Source organism: Apis laboriosa, unplaced genomic scaffold (assembly GCF_014066325.1).
Source record: "Apis laboriosa isolate Shangri-la unplaced genomic scaffold, ASM1406632v1 scaffold26_cov146, whole genome shotgun sequence".
In the NCBI taxonomy this organism is placed as follows: domain Eukaryota; kingdom Metazoa; phylum Arthropoda; class Insecta; order Hymenoptera; family Apidae; genus Apis; species Apis laboriosa.
This window is the reverse complement of record NW_025222592.1, coordinates 2,867,936-2,894,015: the sequence shown is the minus strand read 5'-3', so window position 1 is coordinate 2,894,015 and position 26,080 is coordinate 2,867,936. Positions and strand designations below refer to the sequence as shown.

Below are 26,080 nucleotides of genomic sequence, written 5' to 3'. Positions count from 1 at the left end.
TATATTTAATTTTTAAATAATTTTATTTATTTAATTTTTATTATGTAAAAAATTTTAAGTAAATATATGCACATTGCATTAAATTTTAATTATATAAGTGATAAAGAAAAATTTTTTACAATGTATAAAATAAATCAATTATAAAATAATTTTTTATTTACTAAATAAGTTTTAATATATATACGATTAATTAATAAAATATTCGATTAATATGTCAAGAAATAAAATTTATAAAACAATTTTCAATGAATCAGGATTCAATGTATGACATACTGCTTTCTGTGTATACGGCATAAATTTATAACTTGATCGTATCTAACGCATAGCACCGCAAGAGTGCGCATTATTTAGTGAAAAAAAATGGTGGTTATTTGGGTGTAGTCGGGCGATTTTCTGCAACACAAATGTGAGTACCGGCTGACTAAGGAATTACGAGTGCTGTTTGTCAGTGCATCGCAAAGCTAATATGACCGAAACCATATCGGAGGTAATGAAACTATTAATATCTGAACAAATTTCTTACATTTCTATGCGAAAGCAGAACTTTAAGTAGGTATTGTTATTCATGCATCTCCGCATGACAAGTACTTGCGGTATTTCCGATATATTTTATCAGTCAAAAATCTAGGATAAATTCATGACGTTCTTATAGAATGAAAATATTCGTATTTATTTATATATCTAAAAACTATTTGGTGTAGGACAATATGTAAAATATGCATTGATTCGATATTTTTGGGATAGATGTCACATTATCTTAGTGTCTTGACTATATGCGCGTGTACGAATGTGTGCATTTATTTGATTTGCGGTATACGTGTGTGGTACTTCCTCTTCACCCCTTAATACGCATGTACTCAGCATGCAGTACAACAGTGTCCGTGAGATACGTATATCACAGTATATACGTAAGACCTACTACTTGCTATATACTGTCAACATTTTTCAAGTGACTGTTCCATGATGCTTCAACATACTGCAATATTAACGAAGTAAATTTTTTATTCTATATCATATTCATTTTCTTTATTTAAATATTAATAATTATTATAATAATGTAATTGAAAAATTGCAGAATATATTTCGATTTGTTAACAAATAATGACATTTTTCGTACATAACATTTAATATATTTAAAACATTAATTCTGAGATCGGTTATCTTCATATTTATTGGCAATCAACATGATCAACCATTATACCATTGATGTTGCTAAATTTATACAATCTGTACAGTCATACAAACATTTGCAAAGTAGGAATAATAATGTCATAAGAAGGACCCATACACATGCAATTCTGCCCTCTGTAAAATAGATTAATTCAAGGTTTATTGATAGGATTCTATTTCAATCACAATGTTCTTCTATACTTCTGAGTTTTTTTTTTTTTTTTTTTTTGTAAATAAAGAATTGATCTTCCTCGATTTTTTTCTACATATTCATTATACAAATAATTTGTAAATTATTCATGCATTTAACATTCATTTATTTAACATATGGTATATATATAAGACAATATATATTTTTTAATATAAATTTAGTTTAATAAAAATATTAATTTAAATTTGATATAAATACTCAAAAAATTATTAGCATTATTTAAAATAATAATATATAATAAATAATAAAATAAATATATTTTTTGATTAATATTAAAGATATATTATATAAAAAATTTAAATAGTGTAAAAATTTTGATCAATAACCTTTTTTATATATGAGAAATAGTTTTAAATTATTTTTAAATTACAATAAATATATATTATTATTTATTCATTAATAATGAAAATATATGTTATTATTAATTCATCAATAATGAAAAATTTAATTTATAAATAAAATAAATAGTTTTTTAAAATAACTAATTATTTTATTATATAAAAATATATAATATATATTATTTTGTATGTAATATATAAAATTTATAATCATAATTTGTAATTAGAACAATTTTTCTAAAAATTAAATATTTTTTTATTTTATAAAAAATAAAAATTATTACAAAAAATATTAAAGAAAAATTAAAAATTATTTATGAATAAAATATAAAATAGAATTTTGCATGTTATCTATATAGAAATTTTTATTTATATTTATTCATGTAAAAATAAATATTTCAAGGATTTATTATTAATATTTTTATAATAATTATCATTATTAATATTAATATCCTTTTTGTTTTCAGAATCATTTAACTTCTTCGATATTAAATATTCATTAAGAAATTGAAGTAACAGAGTTTATTTGATAACTGAAGGTGGAAAAAATCTGTGATGAATATAAGAACCATATACTCTGTCATTGCATAAATGCATCTAGTATTTTATAATTTGAAAGTAAAGTTAATTAAAAATATTATGCTGTTTTCCTTATGAATAATATGATATTAAAACTCTTTATTAAATCATTATTCAATTTAAATTAAAAAAGAAGATATATACACAAACACACGCGCACATGCACACACACACACACACACATCAGACATACACAAATATATATATATATTTATATATATATATATATATATAAAATAGAAGATCAGGATTTTTATAAAGCAAACTTTTTCATACATTGGTTATGTGCAATGCCGAGATGCTGCAATGAAAACAAGGCAGTGAGTTCGGTTGGCACTAGTCAAAAACATAATACAGAAGATATTTTGTTAACACAGAATTGTTCTTTTTCAATTGGAAATCAGTTGGAATTAGAGGAAGATCCACCAATTGTTGAAAAATCACACAGAAGAATAAGGTGTGATCTAAGTCCAGTTCCAACAAGTACAAGTACTAATTTAAATATAAAGCTTTTAAGTATTAAGGTAATAAATTATTTCTAAATTTATATATATATATATTTTTTATCTTGTTAATTTTTATTATGTATATAATATATATATATATTATATATATATAATATTATTTTTGTACATATTCATTTGTTATTAAATTCAGGATTATATTACAGGGAGATAGAAATACCCGTCAAGACCAAGTGGACACTGGATCTGGTGGGTACAGAGAACGAAAAAAAGAAGTTAAAAAGCGAGCAGCTATAGGCAATACAGTGCGTGGATTCCTCTCATCTGGCCATAGTAGGCAGGACAGGTATAATGATGTCTGTATCAAAAATCATGCTTCTTACATTGTCATTTTTTATCTTCTATCATTTAATTTCTTTGCTATAACTCACTTTTTAATTTAATTATATTATCTAATATATATTTAATTTGGAATGCAATTTAATGAGTATTTTTAATATTATACTATTTTATAGATTATTTTATTTATTAAAAATTAAATATTTGATTTCTAAAAATATTCTTTTAAAATATATAATTCTAAACATATGAATAGAATTCACTTAATATTAAATTTAAATTTTTAAATTATTGATTATGACAAAAATATATAATAATATTTTATAATAAAATTGCACATATGCACAAAATCTTTTTATTTATATCATCGGTACTATATATGTACATAATTTTATTAAAATTATTAAAAATTCTTAATAAAAAAATATCTATGAATATAGATATTAAAAAAATAATATTCATTAATATTCATTAATATTCAATCAATATTCAAATAATATTATTATTAATTATAAGTATTACACCATTCATAATATTATTTATTAATATTTAGATTTTGTTAATAATGTATAAATATTAATTATATTATTTAACATCTTAAAAATTAGCTAGCTTAGAATGTTGAAGTACTATAAAATCTAATAAAGAAATTTTTATTAAATAAAATTAAAAGATTTCATTAAAAAGAAATATATGAAAGTATAAATTCCAATATATTTTCAGAATTACTGACCCTGAACTTCAAGTATGAAATTTTGTAGGTATTCAAAGGTTAGTAATATGATTTACATTATTGTTATATTGCAATATAAAACTATTGCATTAGCATTTAATATCATTCAATCATTAAATAAAACATTGGTAAAATAATATCTTATTAACAATTATTAATTTAGCTTTTTATTTTATAAAAGTATTATGAATATCATAAATTTTATTTATTTATAATATATTTATAATATATTTTTCAAATATTTTTCATATTTCCATCTCATTTCAAGATTAAATAGTACTTCAAAATATCATATATAACACTTTGATATTATTTAACAATTTCATATCAAGCATGTACATTTAGTACAGATGGAGCTAAATATTAATTTCTTGATTTATTATTCTTCATAGTTATATAATAAAAAATATTTGATTGCAAAATGTATGTGCATGTGTGTAATTTTTTCATATTATTGTTTAATCATGTTTATACATAATAACATATTATTATATATAATTTATAAATTTTGCTTTTGTTTTATATTATAACATATATTTTATATTTTATATTATATATTATATATTATATATTATAAAATAAATGTTTTCTGTATTTAAATTAATATGATTATATGATTTAAATATAAAATATTTTTTTAATCAAAAAAAATATTTAAAAAAAAACTTTAATTAAAAGAAAATTACAATTTCTAAAAAAAATATGATGTAGTATTTTCAATCACATTTTAGGTATGAGACAAATAGACAACAATCCTCAGGCGGAAGTGGCCTGTCAAGTTTATGTCCAAAATTGGTGGCCAGTGGAGGTGGTGGAAATCAGGGTGGGATTAATTTGGCAGTGGGCCACTTAGCCTCTCAAGAAGGAGGTCCTTGTTCAGTTGTAACTTCTCAAAGGATCCATAACCATACACATCATAAACGCCAAAGAAAATTATCTATTGTTTCTCAAGCTGGCACTAGTGCTCATAGTTCTGGAGATAGAAAGGTATAAAAAATAAAATATTCCATATCTAAATAATAAATATTATATAAATTTAAGTTATATATTTATTATTTTTCTTAGACATCAAATATTAGCCGTTCCTCTACAACAATTTGCAAAAAACAAGTGCGAACACAAAGGATTGATCATAACACAGATTCATTATCTATTACAAGTAACGGAATCAGCAGTACTTCCCCTTCTTCTAAAAAGAAAATTTTATCTACATTACGAATTTCTGAAAAATCAATTTCTCGGAATCTTAATTCACCATCTTTAGATCATGAAAATGAACGCAGTTTTAGTGATGCAGAGGAAGCTATTACAGCAACGGAAAATGTGTTCAATATGCCAGGTATTATTTATTTGCATTCAACAATAATTTTTTCAAAAGATTTTATAAATTTTACTATGAAATTTATATGCAGGATCCAGTTCTACACCATCAACACCAATTAGTCGATTAAAATTAAAAAAGTCGGATGAAGATGAAACGAATATGGAATGCAATATTAGTGAAGAAAATGCTACTTTGTTATTGAACACAGATAAAAAGGAATCAGATTCTAATAAACAAAAAACTTCAACATCAGAATGTTTCGAATTCTCTTCGACTTCGAATATTACAAGAAAAATATCGATAAATTGTATCGAAGAAGAAATAAGTGCACAGAATAAACAAAAAATATTTTCAACTTCTTCTATAAATTCGAAATGTAATAATAGTGATGGTAAAACTATAAAATCTAAAAGTAAATATGTTACAGAAAAAATTATTGAACAACAAAACAATAAAAATTTAAAAGAAACGAATATGGAAAAAAATATAGATATAAATATGTCTGCAGATAATTCTATAAGTTCAGCAGTTAATAAAAATAATGAAAAAATAAAACGAAAAATATCCAACGATGAATCAAAATCTACAAATATTGCAGAGAATGAAAACTTAACTAAAAATTCTAACAAAAATATAATTGATGATAAAAAAAATATGCAACAGAATGAAGAAGTAGTAAAATCTTCAAGATTTGTAACATCAAAAGTGTCTGAAGAAATTGTAGAAACTGAAATTAAAGATATAGATACACAAAGAGAAGTAGAAGAAGTGACAATATATGATGAAGATGATAACGGCACTAGTATCAGTGATATTGTTGCTGCTCAGGCACTTCATGAATCTCTAAGTAAATTAGGAAAAGTACCACCTTTAGATACAGATATGGAGAATGTCAAAGATGCAAATATGCAAGATGAAACTAAAATGATGAAAGAAGAAAAAGAGAAAGAAGTTGTGCAAGAAGAAACAGTAGAAGGATTTATTGGTCCCTTACTTGATGAAAATTTTAAAGCAGATGAAAAATTAACACAAAAAACTATGGCTATGGAAGAAGTACGAAATTTATTGATGAAAGTTAAAGTGCAAACAGTTGAAGATGATGATGATGAAGAAAAAGCTATAGGTATTTCACCAGATGGCAGATTTTTAAAATTTGAAGAAGAAATCGGTAGAGGCAGTTTTAAAACAGTATATAGAGGACTAGATACTCAAACTGGTGTAGCTGTTGCTTGGTGTGAATTACAAGTCAGTAAAATATAATTAAATATTTATATAATTTTTTAAATGCAATTATAATTTTTTTTTTTTTTTTTCAGGAAAAAAAATTAAACAAGACAGAAAGATTAAGATTTCGAGAAGAAGCAGAAATGTTGAAAGGATTACAACACCCAAATATTGTTAGATTTTATGACTATTGGGAAGTTACTCTTACACGAAGAAAATATATTGTATTAGTCACTGAGCTTATGACTTCAGGAACATTAAAAACGTAAATTTTTAAATTTAAACATTTATGAAATTTTTATTATTATATTTAAAAATATATTCGTTCAATTTCATATAGGTATTTAAGGCGCTTTAAAAAAATTAATCCAAAAGTAGTGAAATCTTGGTGTCGACAAATTTTAAAAGGCCTTAGTTTTTTGCATTCAAGATCACCACCAATTATTCATCGTGATTTAAAATGTGACAATATTTTTATTACTGGTACGACAGGAAGCGTAAAAATTGGTGATTTAGGACTTGCTACTCTTAAAAATCGAAGTTTTGCAAAAAGTGTTATTGGAACACCTGAATTTATGGCACCAGAAATGTATGAAGAACATTATGATGAATCTGTTGATGTTTATGCATTTGGAATGTGTATGCTTGAAATGGCTACTAGTGAATATCCATACTCTGAATGTACTGGACCAGCACAAATATATAAACGCGTAGTATCGGTAAATTAATTGATTTTAATTAGTAACATAAAGTATAAATATAATTAATAATAACATATTATTTATTAAAATTCATTAACTAACTTAACTTTTAACTAATGAACTATTATCGTATTATTATATTTTTTTTATTTGTTTTTTATTAATATTATTTTTAATATTAATAACAAATTTGTTTTTTTTCTATTTATTTTTATTTAATATATCAAATAACATATTAAGAAATAATTATATTATATTATATACAGGGTGTAAAGCCACAAAGTTATGACAAGGTAGAAAATCCAGAAGTACGCGAAATTATAGAAATGTGTATTCGTTTAAAAAAAGAAGAACGACCTCTAGTTAAAGATCTTTTAAATCATGAATTTTTTGCGGATGATGTCGGATTGAAATTAGAAATGGTTTCGAGAGATTCAGCTGTAGCGGATGCGGAATTGTCACGTGTTGAATTCAGACTTCGAGTGTTAGATCCTAAAAAACGTACTAATAAGCATAAAGAAAATGAAGCGATACAGTTTGACTTTGATATTCAAACTGATAATGCAGAAGAAGTAGCCTCTGAAATGGCTAAATCTAGCCTTATACTCGAAGAAGATGTTAAAGCTGTGACAAAAATGTTAAAATCACAAATCAGTACTTTATTACGAGAGAGAGAAGAACGTAAGGCCAAAGAAGAAAAGGAACGTTTAGATAGAGAAGCAGATAATACTAATACAACCACTGAAAATTTATTACAGCAACAATTATTACTCCAACAAATGCAATTGCAACAACAGCAACAACAAATGCAATCAAATATGGGCATTCAAATGCAAAATCAAGTACAAATGCAATTGCAACAAAATCAAATACCTTTGCAACAACAACAACAAATGCAAACTGCTGCACAACAAACTCAGCAGCATAATTTACAACCACAACAAGTTCAATTAGTTCAACAACAACCATTGATACAACAACAAACATCTGTTGTTCAGCCACAACAAGCACAACAAATACAACAAGTACCTCAGGTTTCACAACAACAGGTGCAGTATCAACAACAACAATATCAACAACAATTGCAACAACAGTATCAACAGCAGCAACAACAACAGCAACAACAGTTTTCCCAGCATGTTTCACAAAATTTAACTGCTACTTCTTCACAATGTTCCACTCCTCAAACTGTACAGACTCAACCACAATTTCCTCAAGTAACTCAACAAATGCAACAGCAACAACATTTACATCAGCAACAACAATATATACAATTGAATCAAATGAATGTACCACAACAAATGAGTCATCAGATACAACAACAAATTCAACCACAAATACAAATTTTATCACAACCACAACACATGCAACATCAGCAAATACAACAATCTCAACAAGTACAATATTCTCAACCACAAATACAACATGTTCAACAAGTACATTCACATTCAGTGGCTTCTCCGCCAGTTCAAAATCAACAGTACTATCAGCAAAGTACAACAGGAACTTCAGGATATAATACACAGCCAATGTACCAACAAAATATATCTCAACAAATGTATCATTCATATACTAGCTCGAATTCTTCTGGTCATGTCGAAATTTTATCATCTAATCAATCTACACCTCAAATGTATTCTCATTCAAATATCTCTCAGAGCACAGCACCTCCAACTTCACAACCATATATACAACAACAACAAGCAGGACAAGTTCAAGCATCTGTGCCATCTGGTATAAATATTCAAAGTACATCATCATCGACTCACATTCAAAATACAATAACTTCAACAATACCAAATGTGCAAAATACGTCTACTTTAATTACAAATAGTGGACATCAACCTCAACAGAATGTTTTAGTTCAAATGCAATATTCGCAAAATTCTAATATTCCTACTTCTGTACCCATATCTGGTATTTCCGCGCAATCAAATACAACATCTCAACATCAACAGCATTTTATATCAAATACAGAATGTTCTAACACCGATAGATCATCCTTATCTAAGCAAGATACAATGGATTCTGTACAATCTTTACCATCAGATGTATCTTCTAATGTTCAAGATCAGGGGAATATCTCTAATTTGACTAATATAAATACTACATCGCAAACAACAGTGCCAAATGAAGGGTAATTTATAAAATTTCAGTTTTTCTCAAATAGTATGATTATTGATCAAATATTTAATTATATATTTTATTTTTCATATAGAATGACGCAAGAAAATATTGATAATGTTACTTCATCTGAAAGATCTAGAGTGAAAAGATCTGGTACAAAACGTAAAAAACCTGGTATCAAATTAACAGTTTTATCTGTAAGCAGTAATGAGGGTCAATCAATGACTGTTGAATGTCAATTAGATACTAGCAAACAGAAAACTGTGACATTTAAATTTGATAGAGATGATATGGTGCCTACTGACATTGCTAATAATTTGGTAACCCATTGATAAAATTTTATATATCATTATTTTTATTGTTACTTTATATTATTTTTTTTTTTTTTTTTTTTTTTTTTTGTTTTCAGGTTGCTGAAAATTTATTACCGCAATCTCAATGTGAAACGTTTGTTGAATTGATAGAAGATATAGTTAAACAATTACGTTTGGATCCTACACGAGCTTTACCTTTAGTAGCACATGGTCCACCAGATCAATCTGCCGGTGGTAGCCCTGTTACAAGTCGTAGACCTAGAGATCGTGACCACAGTCTTGATACAGCTAAGGTAATGATTTTCTTTTCGTTTTTCTAATTTATTTTATATAAATATTAATATATTATAAATATAACATATGAAACTAGTAAATTATCAAAAAAGAAACATAATTTTTTCTTAAAAAAAAAACAAACAAACAAAAATAAATCTTAAAATAAAAATCTTTAATATGAGTATTGTAATAATTAATATATGTGTTATATTAATATTATCAATTCTTAAAATTCTGATACACAAAAGTCCATAATGTATATCATAGGACTATTTTGCGTCTTGTAAGTTCTTTTTCCAAAGTAATAATTTTCCAAATAATCATATTTCTTATATATTTTATATTAAAATAACGTTATATTATGCTCGAAATGTACATCTTGTGACCTCATAAAAAAATGCAAGAGTGTACCTCCAACATATAATTGGTATATATCGTTTTGGACGCAGCAGGTGAGACATGGCTCGCTAACTCGTCAAAGCAGCCACCGATCGTCGTACAAAGTCCATCGTAGACACCGTTCGGTGAGTTCATCGTCCCCGCTGTACCTCTCCCTATTTCCTATATTTCATTATATAATCGTGGGCATTTCTGCATCCTTTTTGATTCATGATACATTGTGTTCGGACATTTGTGTATCTTTTAGTACAACAATATCATATAACAATATTTTCTGCATATTATTAAATTTGTTCTATAGACAATTCATATAATGTAACGCTTAGATGTTAGAATATGTTTCATATTTTAATTTTATTAATTATTAACATTTAATTTTTATTTAAAAATTTTTCAGAAAAATTCGATTTTTTTATAAAAATTAATTTGATATTATAATCTTATAATACAAAAATATAATATTATATTAAAAAAAATTCTACTAATATAAGTTCTATAAAATGTAAAAAAACGATTATAATATAAATTATAAATTATGATATTGTCTAAATATGAACGAAATAATATTTATTTAAATAGATTTATTAATATTATTGTAAAACATGTACATTTATTATTAAAAATATCAATTTGTGTTTTTCTTTTTGTAATTGAATTTAAATATATTTTGTAACTAGTATATATAACTATATTTTGCAATAATTATTTTATTTATTTATGCTAATATTTTATTTTATTTATGTGCATTATAATTATTTTGTGGTAAAAGATAGTTTTGATAGTTAAATAATCAATTATTGTATAATTTCAGAGAGACGAAACTTCCAACACTTCTACACCTACGAAATTGTTGCCAATTGATCAAATTCTTTCTCATATTACGAGTACCACCTCTATGGATAAACAACAAAATGTACAAACACCTGATAGCCAGATGGGTCTTGAAAATACATCAGCTGAAGCATCTAGAAGATCATCTACATCCACACAAAATACAGATACATTAACGCCGACTAATTTACCAAGTGATCCTACTGATCCAACTCAAGAAACTATAGTTACTGTAACAAACACTGATACAACTGTACAAGATATACATCACGTACTTAAAGATGAAACTGCTAAATCTTCTTTAACATACAGTCAAAGTCAAATACACGATTTGGCTATAAATCAAATAAGCGAAAAATTTAAAGAATCTGTTCAAGATATAATAGAACAAGAAAAGGAAATGAATAAAGAAACGCAATCTGATGTTTCATCTGTAGAAGTAGCTACATTAACTGCACCTCCAGCGCGAAAAATCTCTCGTTTTTTAGTTAGTCCTGTAGTTGAACAGAAAATAATTAAAAATGAAGAAGAAGGATCTAATACTGTAGAAAATATAGATAAATCTAATATATTAGCAACACAATCAAATTCATTATCACAATCAAATACAATTGAAGAAGGACAAATAAAACACGATGATTTAGAAGTTAATGTTTTAGAAGCACAAGCTATAATTTCTGAAAAATATAATATCGAAAATATTACACAAAGTCCTCAATGTATCACAGAACAAGTGGAAAATGTTCAAATAATACAACCAGTAACGGTTAATTTTCAAAATGCTATACAAGGACAAACAATAACACCAATGTCACAAATACAGCAGAATGTTAATGCTGTACAATCTAGTCAACATAATGTAATCATTCAAGGATCACCAATACTGCAACAATCTACTCAACAAATGCAAACTGTACCCCAAAACTTAGCTATATCGCAAAAAGATTTATCAACTCAAGTTTCATCAAGTGGAATCAATTTACAAGGACAGTATCAAAATCAAGCTTTGCAATGTAATGTTTTATTACAGCAACAACAAATTACTGTACAACAAAATTTAACGCAAATGCATATTCAACCTGAAAATCAACATCAAGGGCAAATACAAACTCAGCGATCATTACAACAATTTCATCCTCAACAAATACCACAACAACATCAACAATATGTAATTCTTTCTGGAGCTATTCCACAACTACAACCAACTGCAATTATAGATGAAAGAAATCGTAGAATTTCTAATATCTCAACAACATCAAATATGTCTACAGATTCACAAATTTCGGAAACTGCTAGTGTTACGGATGATAAGAAACAATCTATTGTTATACCTAATTCATCAATGCAACATGTACAATTTATTTCTCAACAAGATGGATCGAACATTACATCACATTCTGTTTTAGAACCAGTTCAACAGCTTCAAACAACTCCTCAAAATATAATAAATGTTCCAACAAATGCATCTGTACCTGTTTCAGTTCCTGTTCATCAAGTTGTTAGTGCAGAAGTTGCTCCTAAAGTTGTACTTAAAACAAAAGAAGTTTCATCAACACTTCCAGATTTAGCACAAAATCTAGCAAATATACTTTCGAATCCAAAATCAAAATCTGTAACTCCTCATTGTTTAACTACTCATGAATCAAACCAAACAGTAAATATCCCAGGAACTACAGTACTCGAATATAAACCTACTCTTCAATCTGAGCAATATTTTCAACCTATTCAACCAGAAACAAGTCAAATACAACCGCAATTACCGCATAATTATCAAACAAATATAACGCAACAAGGAATTTCACAAACATTTCAAATTGGACAGCAGACTCATCAAACTCAAATACCTTTACAACAAACAATGCAACTAAATGCAACTCATCAGATTGATCCTCAATTACAAATGGTACAACAAAATTTTCAAGGAGTAGCAGTTCATACATTAACTTCACAGAACAAATGGATTACTCCTGCGAATCAAACTATTGTACAACAGAATGCGCCGATTAGACACGTTCAACAGATTCAACCACAACTGCAACAAACTATTCCACAACATATTGTACAAGATACTCAAAATATTGAGAATTCTACTGCTTCTGATCAATCTCAGTTTCATTTAAAGCTTCCCGACCAACAATTCTTAGGAAAAGTATTGGAAACTGAAACTCAAGAAATGATCAATTTAGTTGGGTATGTATAGAGTGTGCATTAATATTCTATAATATATATATATATTTTTCTATATTTTATACAATAATGCATTTTATCTAATATTAGACGTACAAGTTCTGATTGTCCTTTACTATCGGAGAATGAAAACTCTAGCCATGATGTAACTCCTGAACATACGATTGTTGAATCTGTAGATTCGACCTTATTTACACAAAATCAAATATTGCAACAGCAGCAACAACAGCAACAACAACATCGAAAACTTAGTCAACAGAATTCTTTAGACAAAGTTTCAGACACAAGTATTGGAATTAGTGGGACAGGTCCACAAACAATAGCAGATCTTCATCAAAAGCTTGTTCAATTAACAAGTCAACCGTCCGAAGCACTTAATGTAGGCACACCACCTTTAAGTTATCCAGCTACTCCTCATAATCATCAAATAATAGGTGGATATGATGCTTACATGCATTCTTTACAACAAAAACTTGTTAATATTGGCATGCCTATTTCAACAACACATAACATAGTAAGTAATTTTAAAAATATAAAAAATTAATAGAATGTAAATAATTCTAATATATCTAATATATCTAAAAATATATTTTTTATATATATTAATTATTATATATTAATATATATTGATATAATTATTATATAATTTATTAAAAATATAAAAATTTAATTATATTCTTTTGTATCGCATTAATAATAAAAAATATATAATAGGGTCCTTTATCACCTCAAACTACAATACAGTCTGCTACAACCTTGGCTGATTCAAATGTTACAACAAATGTGGAAAGTTCTGTTTTAACTCAAGAAAGCACAATTCATCAACTTGCACTTTCTCAAACTGTAAGTTAGCAATATTATATACAGGATTATATATAGCAATATTATATATAGAAAGATATTTAAATAAGAACATTTAAATAATAATTCTATTTTTTAAGATATATTATATTTTATAATTCAAAAATTCTATTTTTAATTTTATAAAAAAAATATTAATATAAGTTGTTATTATAATTAATATAATAATATAAATTATATTATATATTGTTATATTAATATAATATAAGTAAAAATATTAATATCAGTATATACATTTACAAAAAAAATATACATTATACATTATTACAAAAAAAATATTAATACTATATTACAATTATCCAATTGCTCTTCCACTATATTGAATTTTTTTTTATTAATAAAATTTTTTCATAAAATCAAAAATAATGCAGACATTTAAGTGTTTTCTTTAAATGATTCATTATTCATTCTATATAATTATGTTTAAAAGTTAAAGTTAATAATACAAAAATATATAATTTTCTTATTTTATTCTTCAGCAAGTAGATTGTTCTCTCGATAGTCCAACACCAGGAGGTCCTGTAGGATCTGAAACTATGAGTCCCAGCAAAGAGAATATAAAAATTCGAACGCAAAGACCAGGATCTCGTCTTCAAGAATTGGAACAAGAATTAGCAAAAATTCATCATAGAGGCACAATTTTACCAACAGCTTCTCCACAACCTTTAACACCACCTGTTTCTGTTGTTAGTTCTATTCAGATGCAACCATCATTACAACATACTCAAACTTTATTAACTACTGTTCCACCTGTAACTGCTGTGCCTGTTGCTAATGTTATTTCCAATGTCATTACATCACGCTCCGATACAAATACTCCAATACAAATAGAATCTCAAGAAAATATTACTGAGGTACTATAATATAATTATATATAGTAAATTTCAATATATGTAAAATATATTATTAAAAAATAATTATTTAATTTTATAATAGAAAGTTAATACTACACAACCAGTTAGAAAAATATCAAGATTCGTAGTTTCCAAAGTCGCAGGTCCTCCTAATAATGTTGCTACATCAACTCAACAACATATTGATATATCAAAAAATCAAATAGAAGATTCAAAGATTTATCATGCAGATGATACACAGGGTAAGGAATTATAAAATCAATTGAAGAATCAAATATATTTAAAAATATTTAAAGATTAAATGTTTACAAATTATAGGAACATCAGTACAAATAGTTCATAGTCGTGAGAATTCTCTTCCTCCTACGCAAGTTACTCAAGCTATTAATGCTCCTGTTATAGAAGTAAATATAAATGTTTTAATAAAAATTATATTTTTTCAATTTCTTGAAATATTTTATTAATCAAATACATTATTAATCAAACATTATTGTTTATTGCTTATTACAGCAATCGGAAAAAGATGAACGATTCTGGACATTAACACCAAGTGAAGAATATCAATTACTCATAAAAAAGTAAGTTTATTTTTACAAAATTTAATATCATAATTTTATAACAATTAAAAATTAATTTTATTTTTATTTATACAGGCAAACTATGGAATTAGAAACATTACAAAAAAGACATAGAGAAGAATTAGAACGATTTCAACAACATCAATTGCAACTATTAATTCAACAACAACAGCAAGCAAGTGCACTTCATCAGCATCATCATCAACATCATCCATTGCTTTATCATACTGTTGCTACTAATGTGGCAGGTTAGTAATTAGTTTTTATTTGGAATATTTGATATATTTGATATATTATATATTTAATATATTTGATATATTTCATTTTAATTATACTTTTTTCATAATCATATAACATTTTTTCCTAACAGGACAAAGTAGACTTTCAGGTACAGAAGAATATTTAATGTTTAATACAAATCCTCAAACTCCTTTGCAAAAAGTTCCAAACAATTATCCAGATACTGATGAAACATTACGATTAGCTATGCAAAAATTGAAGCAAACTCCTTTACAACTACAACCACAACAGGCGGCAACTGGAATACCACATGCTTATGTTATTCCAATTCCAGTAGTGCCTTCTGAAACTATTCAAAACGTGTCTACTCAGCAATCTAGTAGTTATACAAGTGAAATTGCAGAATCTCTTGACTCAGCGCATAATCCGGCAATTATAAATTCAGCGCAATATCAATTCACACCTATATTACCGGATGGAACAAATATCGCTGTATCTTCTACTGGATCGTTAGTTACACCTATACCAATATCAAGTTCAACAGGAAGCGGAAGTTATATCCAATATCATGAAAATCAAACATTACCAAATTTTCAAACATTCAGTTGTACATCACATGGTGGTTTCTTTTTACCAGCTGGCTATCGACTAATATATGCTCCTCCAGGTGGAACGTCTCAATCTCAGCCAGCTACTCCGGCTACTCCGCATATAGGGAATTCTCATGATGGTACACCGCCAACAGAATCTTTGCATACTGCAAATGTTGACAATTCAACAGCCCCTCCCTCTCATATTGATCAATAACCTAATCTTCAGCAAATTATGGTCATTTTTCGATTTATTCATTTTCGTAATACATTCTTTATTTAAACGTGTTGCCCTTTATCCACTAGTATGAAAGTCATGCATTATTATGATTGTTATTTTATTATAGTTTTGCTAATACATACTACTATCCTTATCCTCATGGATATGTATGCAGGGAGATGCGAATGAAAGTATTTAGGATGTATTCGTTATTGTAACATCCGTATGTAATTTAAAATATTCTTGATGTCTTTGCGTGAGCATGATATTATTTGATATGTGCTTAGCAGCAAATATTAAAACACTCAATTCATACACGAAGAATATTTTGAATGAACGAATTAAAATTCTAGACAAAAAAAAAAGAAAGAAAAAGAAATAAAATATTGAAATTGAGGATAGAGGCCTTTACATGTACTGTGCTTATTCTTTATTGTAGTAAATATTCTTCTTTAGTAAAAATGCTTATTAAAAAACCTTTTCTGCTCTCAATTCATTAGCACAGTTCACATTAGTACAGGCCTCAGCTAGTCTTACAAATAATGGCATAGAGCCATTCTGCTCGATATATATGTATAATTGTTAATGTATACTGAATGCTTTGAAGAGAGAATGTATGTCGTGTGTGCATGTATGAGATTGCAGAATTAAACAGAGAAGAAATTGATTAATATAGTCACTGTTATGCTTTAATGTATTTCTAGCGATTTTACCTATTTCAATTAAAAAAAAAAGTCATGTGTTACTAGTTAGCAGTCTCATATATCTTATCTAATATTATATCAACTATTATCTTTTAGATTCAATTGTCAATATTTTTATTACAGTATATTTAATTTATCAGTTTATTTTACTTATTGGCATTTCATTTATAATACGTTTTGCACAATCCATTCCTTTATATATTTTAGAAATTTGATTTAGTACTTTAATTTCGGTAATCAAATCATATCTTTAAAAGAAATAATGATAATCGTTACAAATATTGAGAATCTAATTTAAAAAAGAAAGCTCAATAGAAACATGACTTAGGTATGAAATTCATACATACATATTTTAACAATATATCAAAAATAATTTAATATTTGCATTATATCCCAAGAAATATATTTTAAATTTTTATCTGTGCTATCACATATTGCATACTGCAATATAGTTAAGAATAGCTTATTTGTATAATTACAAATATTATTGTTTATTAATGATTATAATGTTATTTTTATTTCGTTCTAATAATTGCAGTTTGTATCGCTTTTAATGTTGCGATTTACTACTGCTTTGAGCATGAATTTATTATTATCATTATTATCAGTATTAAAATTTTGAAAACTATTTTGAAATTAAACGTGAAGTTTTTCTTGTAATCTCCAATTTATTGCTTAATCATGATATATATAATTTCACTCAATTGTTTTATACTTGTTTTATTTTTATGTTTTGTATTACAATTTTATTAATCTGTTCTTCAAAAAAAAAATTATTATTTGATCTGTAAATTCAGTTAATCCACCTAGTAATAAATTCATGTAATTGTTGAACGAAACATTATAATATAGATAATTGTATGTATTTCTCATGGAAATATATTGCAATTATTTTTATATAGTTACTTTTAAATAAAATTTATTAGATAATACTCAAAAAAAAATGCATAACATGTAATACTAAATGTACATATTATTCATTTACTGATAGGTGGATTGGCTTTCAATATAGCTCCTATATTTGTTAATAAAAACAATATATAAAATTTCGAAAATAAATTATGTTTAAATATAATAATTTACAGTGATATAGTTTGGTAAAAATTGATTTCTAATTTTTCAAATTTATTCATTGAATGAAGAATTTCATTGAAATGAATAAAATAAGACAATAGAAATGAATATTATTTCATTAACAGCATTAAAATAGATTTTTTTTTTTGCAGATATATTATATACAATGTGATTTTAATTATATATAATTATTATAATAATTATATAATTGGAGTAAATTTTTGTAAAACATTTTTATTGTTTTACCAAAGAATACCAAACAGCACTGTTACATATGAAAAAATCAATAATATGAATTCATCATAATTCTTTTCTACCAATATGGCATCTAACTTGATGGAATTGAACTTAGTACATTCAAACGTAGGTATTACTATATATTTTTCAGAAAATATGACAAAAAGAATAAGTATATCATATTTTGCTACATTTAAAAAAAATCACACATAAAATCTTATTACATATTGATGGATCAGAATTTAATGAACTAATTTATTAAAATTATTTAATTTATTTAATAGATTCATATAATTAATTGCAAGTATATATAAACAATTTGTTGATTGTAAATACAACATATATATATATATGTATGTACATATGTATATACATACATACATATAAGTTGTATTACATATATATATATTGTTTTAAGCACATAAATATATCATTTGATATTTTAGAAATGCAATTGTGAAAAACAGATGTTTGTTGTATTGTATAATAAAATATTTTACTTTATCAAACTTCAAATGAAAAAAAAAAGTATTTATCTTGAATAATACAATTAATTAAAGTTATCTACATTTAAAATTTCTCTATATAAAAATTTTAAATTCATTGAGTAAAATATATAAAAAAAAAAGGATTTTTAAAAAAAATAAAGTTTTAATTACTTTCTAAAATATCTTGTATTAATATTTAATTACTTTGCTTGTAATAAGAAATGTGAAAAATGTTAGGAAAAAATAATTAAAGAGCTTTCCTATGCTAACTAGTATATAAGTTCATACATGCTTCAAAAATTTATGTAAGCTATGTTGTGTGAAATTCTATAAGAAATTTTGTAAAGACTGATTAGATATGCATCAGCATTCAAAAAAATTACAAAAAATAACAAAATTAATTAAAATTCTTCGTTATAATGAAAAGAAGTTGTAATAGAGATACATAGAAATTCTATTGTTATGAACTGTTGTTTTGCGATTTCAATTAATCAATTAATTAATTAATCAAACTGGAATAATTTAAATAATTGTGCTCAGAATATTATCTTCCATTCCTTACTTGAAAAATAATTACATCAAAATGTAGTTTATGATGTTAATTAACATTGTATATTTGTGAAATTTATGAATATATTATGTAGACAACAATATATAATTTTTTTAATTAGTATTGCATGTACTATAAATAATATTTTTCTATATTATATAATCATTTTAAAATATTACAATCTTTTTACATGTATATTGTTAAATACATTTATATTACTTGTTACATATAAAAATTTAAAAAAAATTTTTAAAATAATATATTTTTAATGATATAATATAATATTTTTAATAAATGTTCTGATACATATTTATGTATCATTATTATTATTATAAAAATTTATTTAATAATTATATTACAATAATATTATAATACATAAAAATAACTTATTATATATCATAAATGTAATTCAAAATTACTTTTATTATCAAAAAGGATTTGTTTATCATTTATTACTTTAATTTTATAAACATTGAATAGCCTGTAATTGAAATAAGATAAGTTATTAATAAACTATAAAATAATTAAAATAGAATAAAATAATATTTTGATATTTGGTATAAAAGAATATATATAAAAATATAAATATGATTTGCTACAAAATTTATTAAAATTCTATTAATAAGAATTTTATTAAAAATTGTTCGTTTTTTAAAAAAGAAATTTATATACTATTTATAGAGCATTTCTTATCATAATAATGATAGAATTAATAATTTCTAAAAATATAAATTATGAATTTTTTCATTTTTCTATTTACTCATAAATTTCTAATCTAAACAATATTGAAATATTTTCATAATTTTTATTGTAAAATAATTAGGAATAATATATATACTTACTATTTTTTGAATTTTAGAGTACTTATTTTTATGTCATTGTTTCCATACGACTTCGATGACGTGCATAAGTACCCATACAGGCAAAAAATCCAATGATTCCAATAATTAATCCAAGAATCAATGCTACAGTATCTCCAAAATCAAAACCCGATGAAGCCATCGCAAAATCAAATGTTGTAAGAATAGTAAATAAAAAATAAAACCACATTTTTACGAAATTTGAATGAATAACACAACATGTAAGCTTCACGATAATGGTTTTAATAAACACTGTATTTATATAATAAAATTCATATATATATATATACTCTAATTATTTGAAATTTATTATAAAAGTGCTATTGTTATTTTTTAGTATTTTATATCATAAATAAAACGTAAATTTTAATGTTTTCATTTGATATAATATTATTTGGTATTTATTTAATCATTTTCTTAATTTTAAAAATAATAAAATGATTTTATTCTTAATTTTACATAAAATTGATATACTACGAAAAAAAAATTAAATCATTTATTAACAATATTATTCTATATAATTATCCAAATTATTATTCTTTGCTATTTCTATATTAAATTTTCTTTAATGCTAAAAATTAATTATTCAAAAAATAAATAATAAAAAAAAAAGAAATATGTATATTAATAAAAAAAATAGTATAATTTATATACATATATAAATTTAATTTAATATATAAATTTAATATATAAATTTAATATTAAATAAATCATAAAAAAATATATTTCTAAAAAATGTTTACATTTAATAAATATTATGTTATGTCGTATTTTAGAACATAAAGGTATTTTCTAAGTTATATATCAAATATAATTTATAATATCATAATTATATTAAATATAATTTTCATATAAAAAATTATATATATATTTTTTTAATTTTTTATTTTTTGCTATATTTTTTTGATATATATATATAAAATATTTTAAATATCTTTGAAAAAATAATTCTTTTAAAAAATATTTTTTTATATAATAATTTTTTCAGAAAAAAATTTTCTAAAAAAAATAATTTTCAATAAGTATTATGGAATAAATATAACTTAAAAGAAAAACTATAAATTTTTAAAATTCTTAAAATTTAAATAAAATTTCTTAAATATCCATTCAGAGCAACTGGCCAATCAAAAGAATTTCTGTTCGTAATGTTTAAACCAGTCTATTTACGAATGCAACTGACGCAACCTATTTTGACGAAGATAAAGATATATCTTTGGGATGTTTAAGGTGGCGTCACTTGCTTACTGAGGAAATATAGAGAGAAATATTACATTAACGCGTATCGACCGAGCAAAAACAATTTTTTCCCTCTTCGCTTAGATATTTCAACATTTTGACACAGGTAGAGTGAATAAAACTGTGTGCATATTTGTTTATTTCTTAAATGGGATTTTTAACATTTTAATATATTAACATGTATCTTTTTAAAGAGATAATCATTGCCCTTTTTGTAGCCATTTTGCTATCCGTTGATAAATGCAAGACGCAAGACATTTTCGTACCGACTGGTGAACCGCGTATCTCTTGTCATATATAAAATACTAATCTCTATTCCAATACTTTGAATGATTTTCTTATGTACAAATTCTCTTTTTTTTTAAACATAATACTACTTCAAAGAATGTATACATCTAACAAGTATGTGCGTAATACATGCATGATACAGAATGTCTAAATGTCCGTGTAAATCAATTTAAAAACGAATAAATATGAAGGACAATCGAATTATATTTTTTCTTTAATATATTGTTTTTATATTCCTTTATGTGATTAAAAATATATATATATAAAAATATATAATTATAAAAAATTTATAAGTATACTTTTTTATATATAAGAAGAAATAATGAATAATAAAATATTTTTTCTATTTTATAAGATTATATATTTACATACTTCTTAAAAAGATACATCTTAATTGTAGAAAATTGTATAAATTAAATTTATACAGTTATTATAAAAAATTATATATATAATACAATCTTTTTCTTTAGTTTTTTATATAATTTTACTATATAAAATTAATATTAATATTAATTTTTTTAAATATAAAACAAATATATTTATATATAAGTAAAATTCTATTAAAAATAATAAATAATATTTTTTTTTTTAAATTTTGTAATATAATATTAATTTAATAAATATAATTTTATAATTTAATAAATATAAATAGTATATTTGTTTTTTTAAGCATTACTTTTTGGACAACATTTAAAAATACATATTATGGAATTGTCACATGAAATACTTGATACAATAGATATTAATGATGACAAAGACGTGATGGAAGTATTAAAACATGCCATCAATGGTGAAAGTGTTATAGTAGAATCAGAAGCTACAGAAGATTCTATAGGAACAGAAATAGAAGAAATTATAGAAATAATAGAAGAAATAGAAGAAGATAAAGAAGAAATACCACAAGATGAAATTACTTTTATTGAAAACAAAAATGCCAATATTAAAACAGAAATGGAAAGTTATGCTTTTGATGAAGACAATTCAATCTTCAAGACACAATCTGAGAAAGAATATGAAAAGAAAAATCAGTATAATAAACATAATAATAAACAACTTATAGCATATGATGTACATGAAGATTGGCAAGATGAAGATATGGAAGAAGAAGAATGTCAATTTGAATTAAACTTTGAACATAATTCAAATACATTAAATCATTGTACAGAATCTTTGCAAGGACAAAGAATATTGAGTTGTGATAAAAAATATGTAAATAATCAAACAATTTCTTTACCATTACAAACAAATAAATCAGAATTTAAGGACAATACAGAATCTTTGGATAGAATAGAAAAATGTAAATTAAATCAAGAGTTTGAAAATAATATGAATAATGAAAATATTGATAATAATGTAAGTCATGAAATTGTGAAGAATGTTGAAAATAATTTATTATATACTGTACTTGGTACAAAAAAACAAAGTTCAATGAAAACATTACAACCAGATAAACTTTCAGATGCTCATTATATTAAGGTTTGTATTACTTAATTATATTATAATTATAATATACTCATTATAATAATTACTATTTGTGAAAATAATAATTTTATTTTTAGATGGAACAATTAGATGAAAATACTATACCAATTGGAGGAACAATTTATTATGAAGCTGATAATATAGAAACATTATATGTTGCACAGACAGTAGATGATAATGAACAATATTCTTATGATACTGCAGTAATAGAAAATGAGGAACAAGTATGGGAAACAACTAATTCAGATTCTAATCAAAATCAAGAAAAAGAAAATTCTCAGGTATTAATATAAAATTAAACATTTAATTAAACTTTATATCCTGCTTTATTTTCTTTAATTTTAAATAATCAAATAAATTTTATCTTCAATTTTAGAATCAAATATTTTTACACGAAGATGAAGATGGTCAATTATACTATAAAGATGAAACTGGAACCTTACAACCAGTATATTTAACTGAAGATGGACATTATGCTATTGCAGAAAATAGTAATGATTCTGAAGGTAAAGAATCACAAATTAAATCTCAACAGAATGTTAGAAAAATGGAAGAAGAATCTTATTCTATACCAGATAATGAACTTAAATCTATTCATAACAATAAACAGGTATTTTTAATAATTTCTAAAATATATATGTCAAAAGCATTTTTTTATTTTTGTTTTATCTTTCAGAATTCTATAATGTCTACTGCTGATCTTGATAATGAAGATAATACTGTAACTATATCTTTAATAATATCTGAGGATGAACATGGACAAAAAAGAACACAAGTGATTATACCAACAACAGATAATTTAAAATGTGATATTTGTAATAAAAACTTTAAAACATCACTTCAATTACTTCGACATAATAGATTGAAGCATGCTCGTGAAGAAGATATTACAACAAGAAATTTTCCATGTGATTTATGTCCTAAAAGGTTAATTTTTTATAACAATTATATTTATAAACAAATAATTAAATTTATATTTTTTTAAAATATAATTTTAAAGATAATTGTTTTATTCATATTTTAGATATCCAGATCAAAATTCTTTAGCTCGTCACAGAAAAACTCATACTGGTGATCGACCATTTCAATGCCTCGAATGTCATAAAAACTTTCCAACATCTACCGCTCTACGTCGTCATTTAACGCTTCATAATTCACAATCTCGACCTCTTCCATGCATTTACTGCGGTCGTCGTTTCGTAGATAAAGCTAGTCTGGTTAAACACGAGCAGTCGCATTTGGCTGGTGATCAGCGGACCCACACATGCGATGTATGTCATAAATCATTCTTACATGCAACTGATCTGAGTCTTCATAAAAAATATCATGATCCTGATAAGAAATTTGACTGTAATGTTTGTGGTCGAGAGTTCAACAGATTGAACAATTTGCAGAGACATATGATGGTACATCAACAAGTACGTATGATAAATACGATCTTAATGTTTAAATCATTCGATTTTCATAAGAAAAGAAAATATTTTCATATATCTTTTACCATTTCTTTCATATTTTCTGCAATTTGTACGTACTATTAAGGATATGCGTAAAATTAAGGAATTTATATAATAGTTTATCTTAAAAATAAAAAAAAACAATTTTCAAATTTTTTTAATTAAATTAAATTTTTTTTTATTCATAAATTTTAGCAAGGAGCAAACGAAGAAATACTTTCTTGCGATGTATGTGGTATCACGTATAAATTCATGAGTTCATTGACAAGGCATATGGTGACGACGCACATGAATCCAGAAAAATTAAGACAACAAGCAGAAGAACAACGAAGGAAGCGCGAAAATAATTATCGTCGTTATTTAGAAAATCGAAAAATTTATGAAACTCAACATTCAGGAGGATATGGAACCAAACGAAACTATCATAATACACGTATACTTAGTGGAAGTAATGATGAAGCAGCTTGATTTATATTTTTAAGTTACTATTTATAACTTCCCAAAAAAGAAAATGGTAAAACTATAGTTTTTCAAAATGAAAAGAAAAACAGAAATATAATAAATATTTGCGTATAATATAGAAATATTCCATTATCATTTTTTTTTGCTATATATAATTACATAGATAAATATTAATTTAATAAATATAAGTTGTGTAGTATTCAAAATATTCATGTATTCTTACAAAATTCAGATATATGCTTTATAGAAAAATATAGCATATGTATGTGTGTTTAAAATAGAATATGTACATACAAATACACTTCATTTTTATCGTACACTAGGTATTTACACTGTAGATACTATTGTTATTAGTAATGTTTCAATATATATATTTTACTGTAATTTTTATGTAATTATAGTTATATAGTGTAGGTAAGTAGAAAATATTGTACAAGAAAACTAAAAATTTATAAATCAAATTTTCGTACAAATATCTTCATAAGAATTATAATTATTAACATAGAAAAATAAGTCAAAATAATTTTTTTAATTCAAATTTGTATAAAAATTATTAAAATGAGTAAGAGAATAATATTAATGTTTTGATATTTATATTACTAATTATTCTCCTCTCATTGATTATACTAAAATTTAATTATTAATTTGAATGTAAAAATATATATACATATATATGTATATGTAT

The 26,080-nt window shown here is 24.4% G+C and overlaps 2 protein-coding genes across 13 annotated transcripts; both read left to right on the top strand.

Moving 5' to 3' along the window:
• The first annotated feature begins 354 nt into the window (after positions 1-354).
• LOC122714007 lies at positions 355-18,917 on the top strand. 11 transcript variants are annotated; one of them, XR_006346553.1, is made up of 22 exons: positions 376-487; positions 2,187-2,822; positions 2,969-3,108; positions 4,566-4,821; positions 4,900-5,173; positions 5,247-6,403; positions 6,475-6,647; positions 6,723-7,101; positions 7,350-9,220; positions 9,302-9,530; positions 9,620-9,817; positions 10,250-10,324; positions 11,011-13,220; positions 13,308-13,731; positions 13,932-14,060; positions 14,558-14,932; positions 15,015-15,174; positions 15,251-15,336; positions 15,443-15,510; positions 15,586-15,758; positions 15,881-17,592; positions 18,491-18,917. XR_006346553.1 is itself a non-coding variant. In XM_043934968.1 (22 exons), exons 2-22 carry the CDS (start codon positions 2,589-2,591, stop codon positions 16,555-16,557), a joined length of 9,204 nt encoding a protein of 3,067 aa, XP_043790903.1. In that variant the 5' UTR covers positions 376-487; positions 2,187-2,588; the 3' UTR covers positions 16,558-18,177. The 11 variants fall into 11 exon arrangements, 10 of the variants coding, with proteins under 10 accessions (XP_043790905.1, XP_043790903.1, XP_043790900.1 ...); XM_043934968.1 differs by lacking the exon at positions 18,491-18,917 and having other exon boundaries at positions 2,187-2,618; positions 2,703-2,822; positions 15,881-18,177; XM_043934965.1 differs by lacking the exon at positions 18,491-18,917 and having other exon boundaries at positions 15,260-15,336; positions 15,881-18,178.
• Positions 18,918-21,753: 2,836 nt separating this feature from the next.
• LOC122713794 (zinc finger protein 354C-like) lies at positions 21,754-25,708 on the top strand. Of its 2 annotated transcripts, XM_043934566.1 has the most exons (8): positions 21,754-21,815; positions 21,928-22,111; positions 22,668-23,473; positions 23,557-23,760; positions 23,856-24,089; positions 24,156-24,406; positions 24,504-24,897; positions 25,129-25,708. In XM_043934566.1, the coding sequence occupies exons 3-8, from the start codon at positions 22,703-22,705 to the stop codon at positions 25,399-25,401; spliced, it is 2,127 nt and encodes a 708-aa protein (XP_043790501.1). In that variant the 5' UTR covers positions 21,754-21,815; positions 21,928-22,111; positions 22,668-22,702; the 3' UTR covers positions 25,402-25,708. The 2 variants fall into 2 exon arrangements, with proteins under 2 accessions (XP_043790501.1, XP_043790500.1); XM_043934565.1 differs by lacking the exon at positions 21,928-22,111.
• The last annotated feature ends 372 nt before the right edge of the window (positions 25,709-26,080 follow it).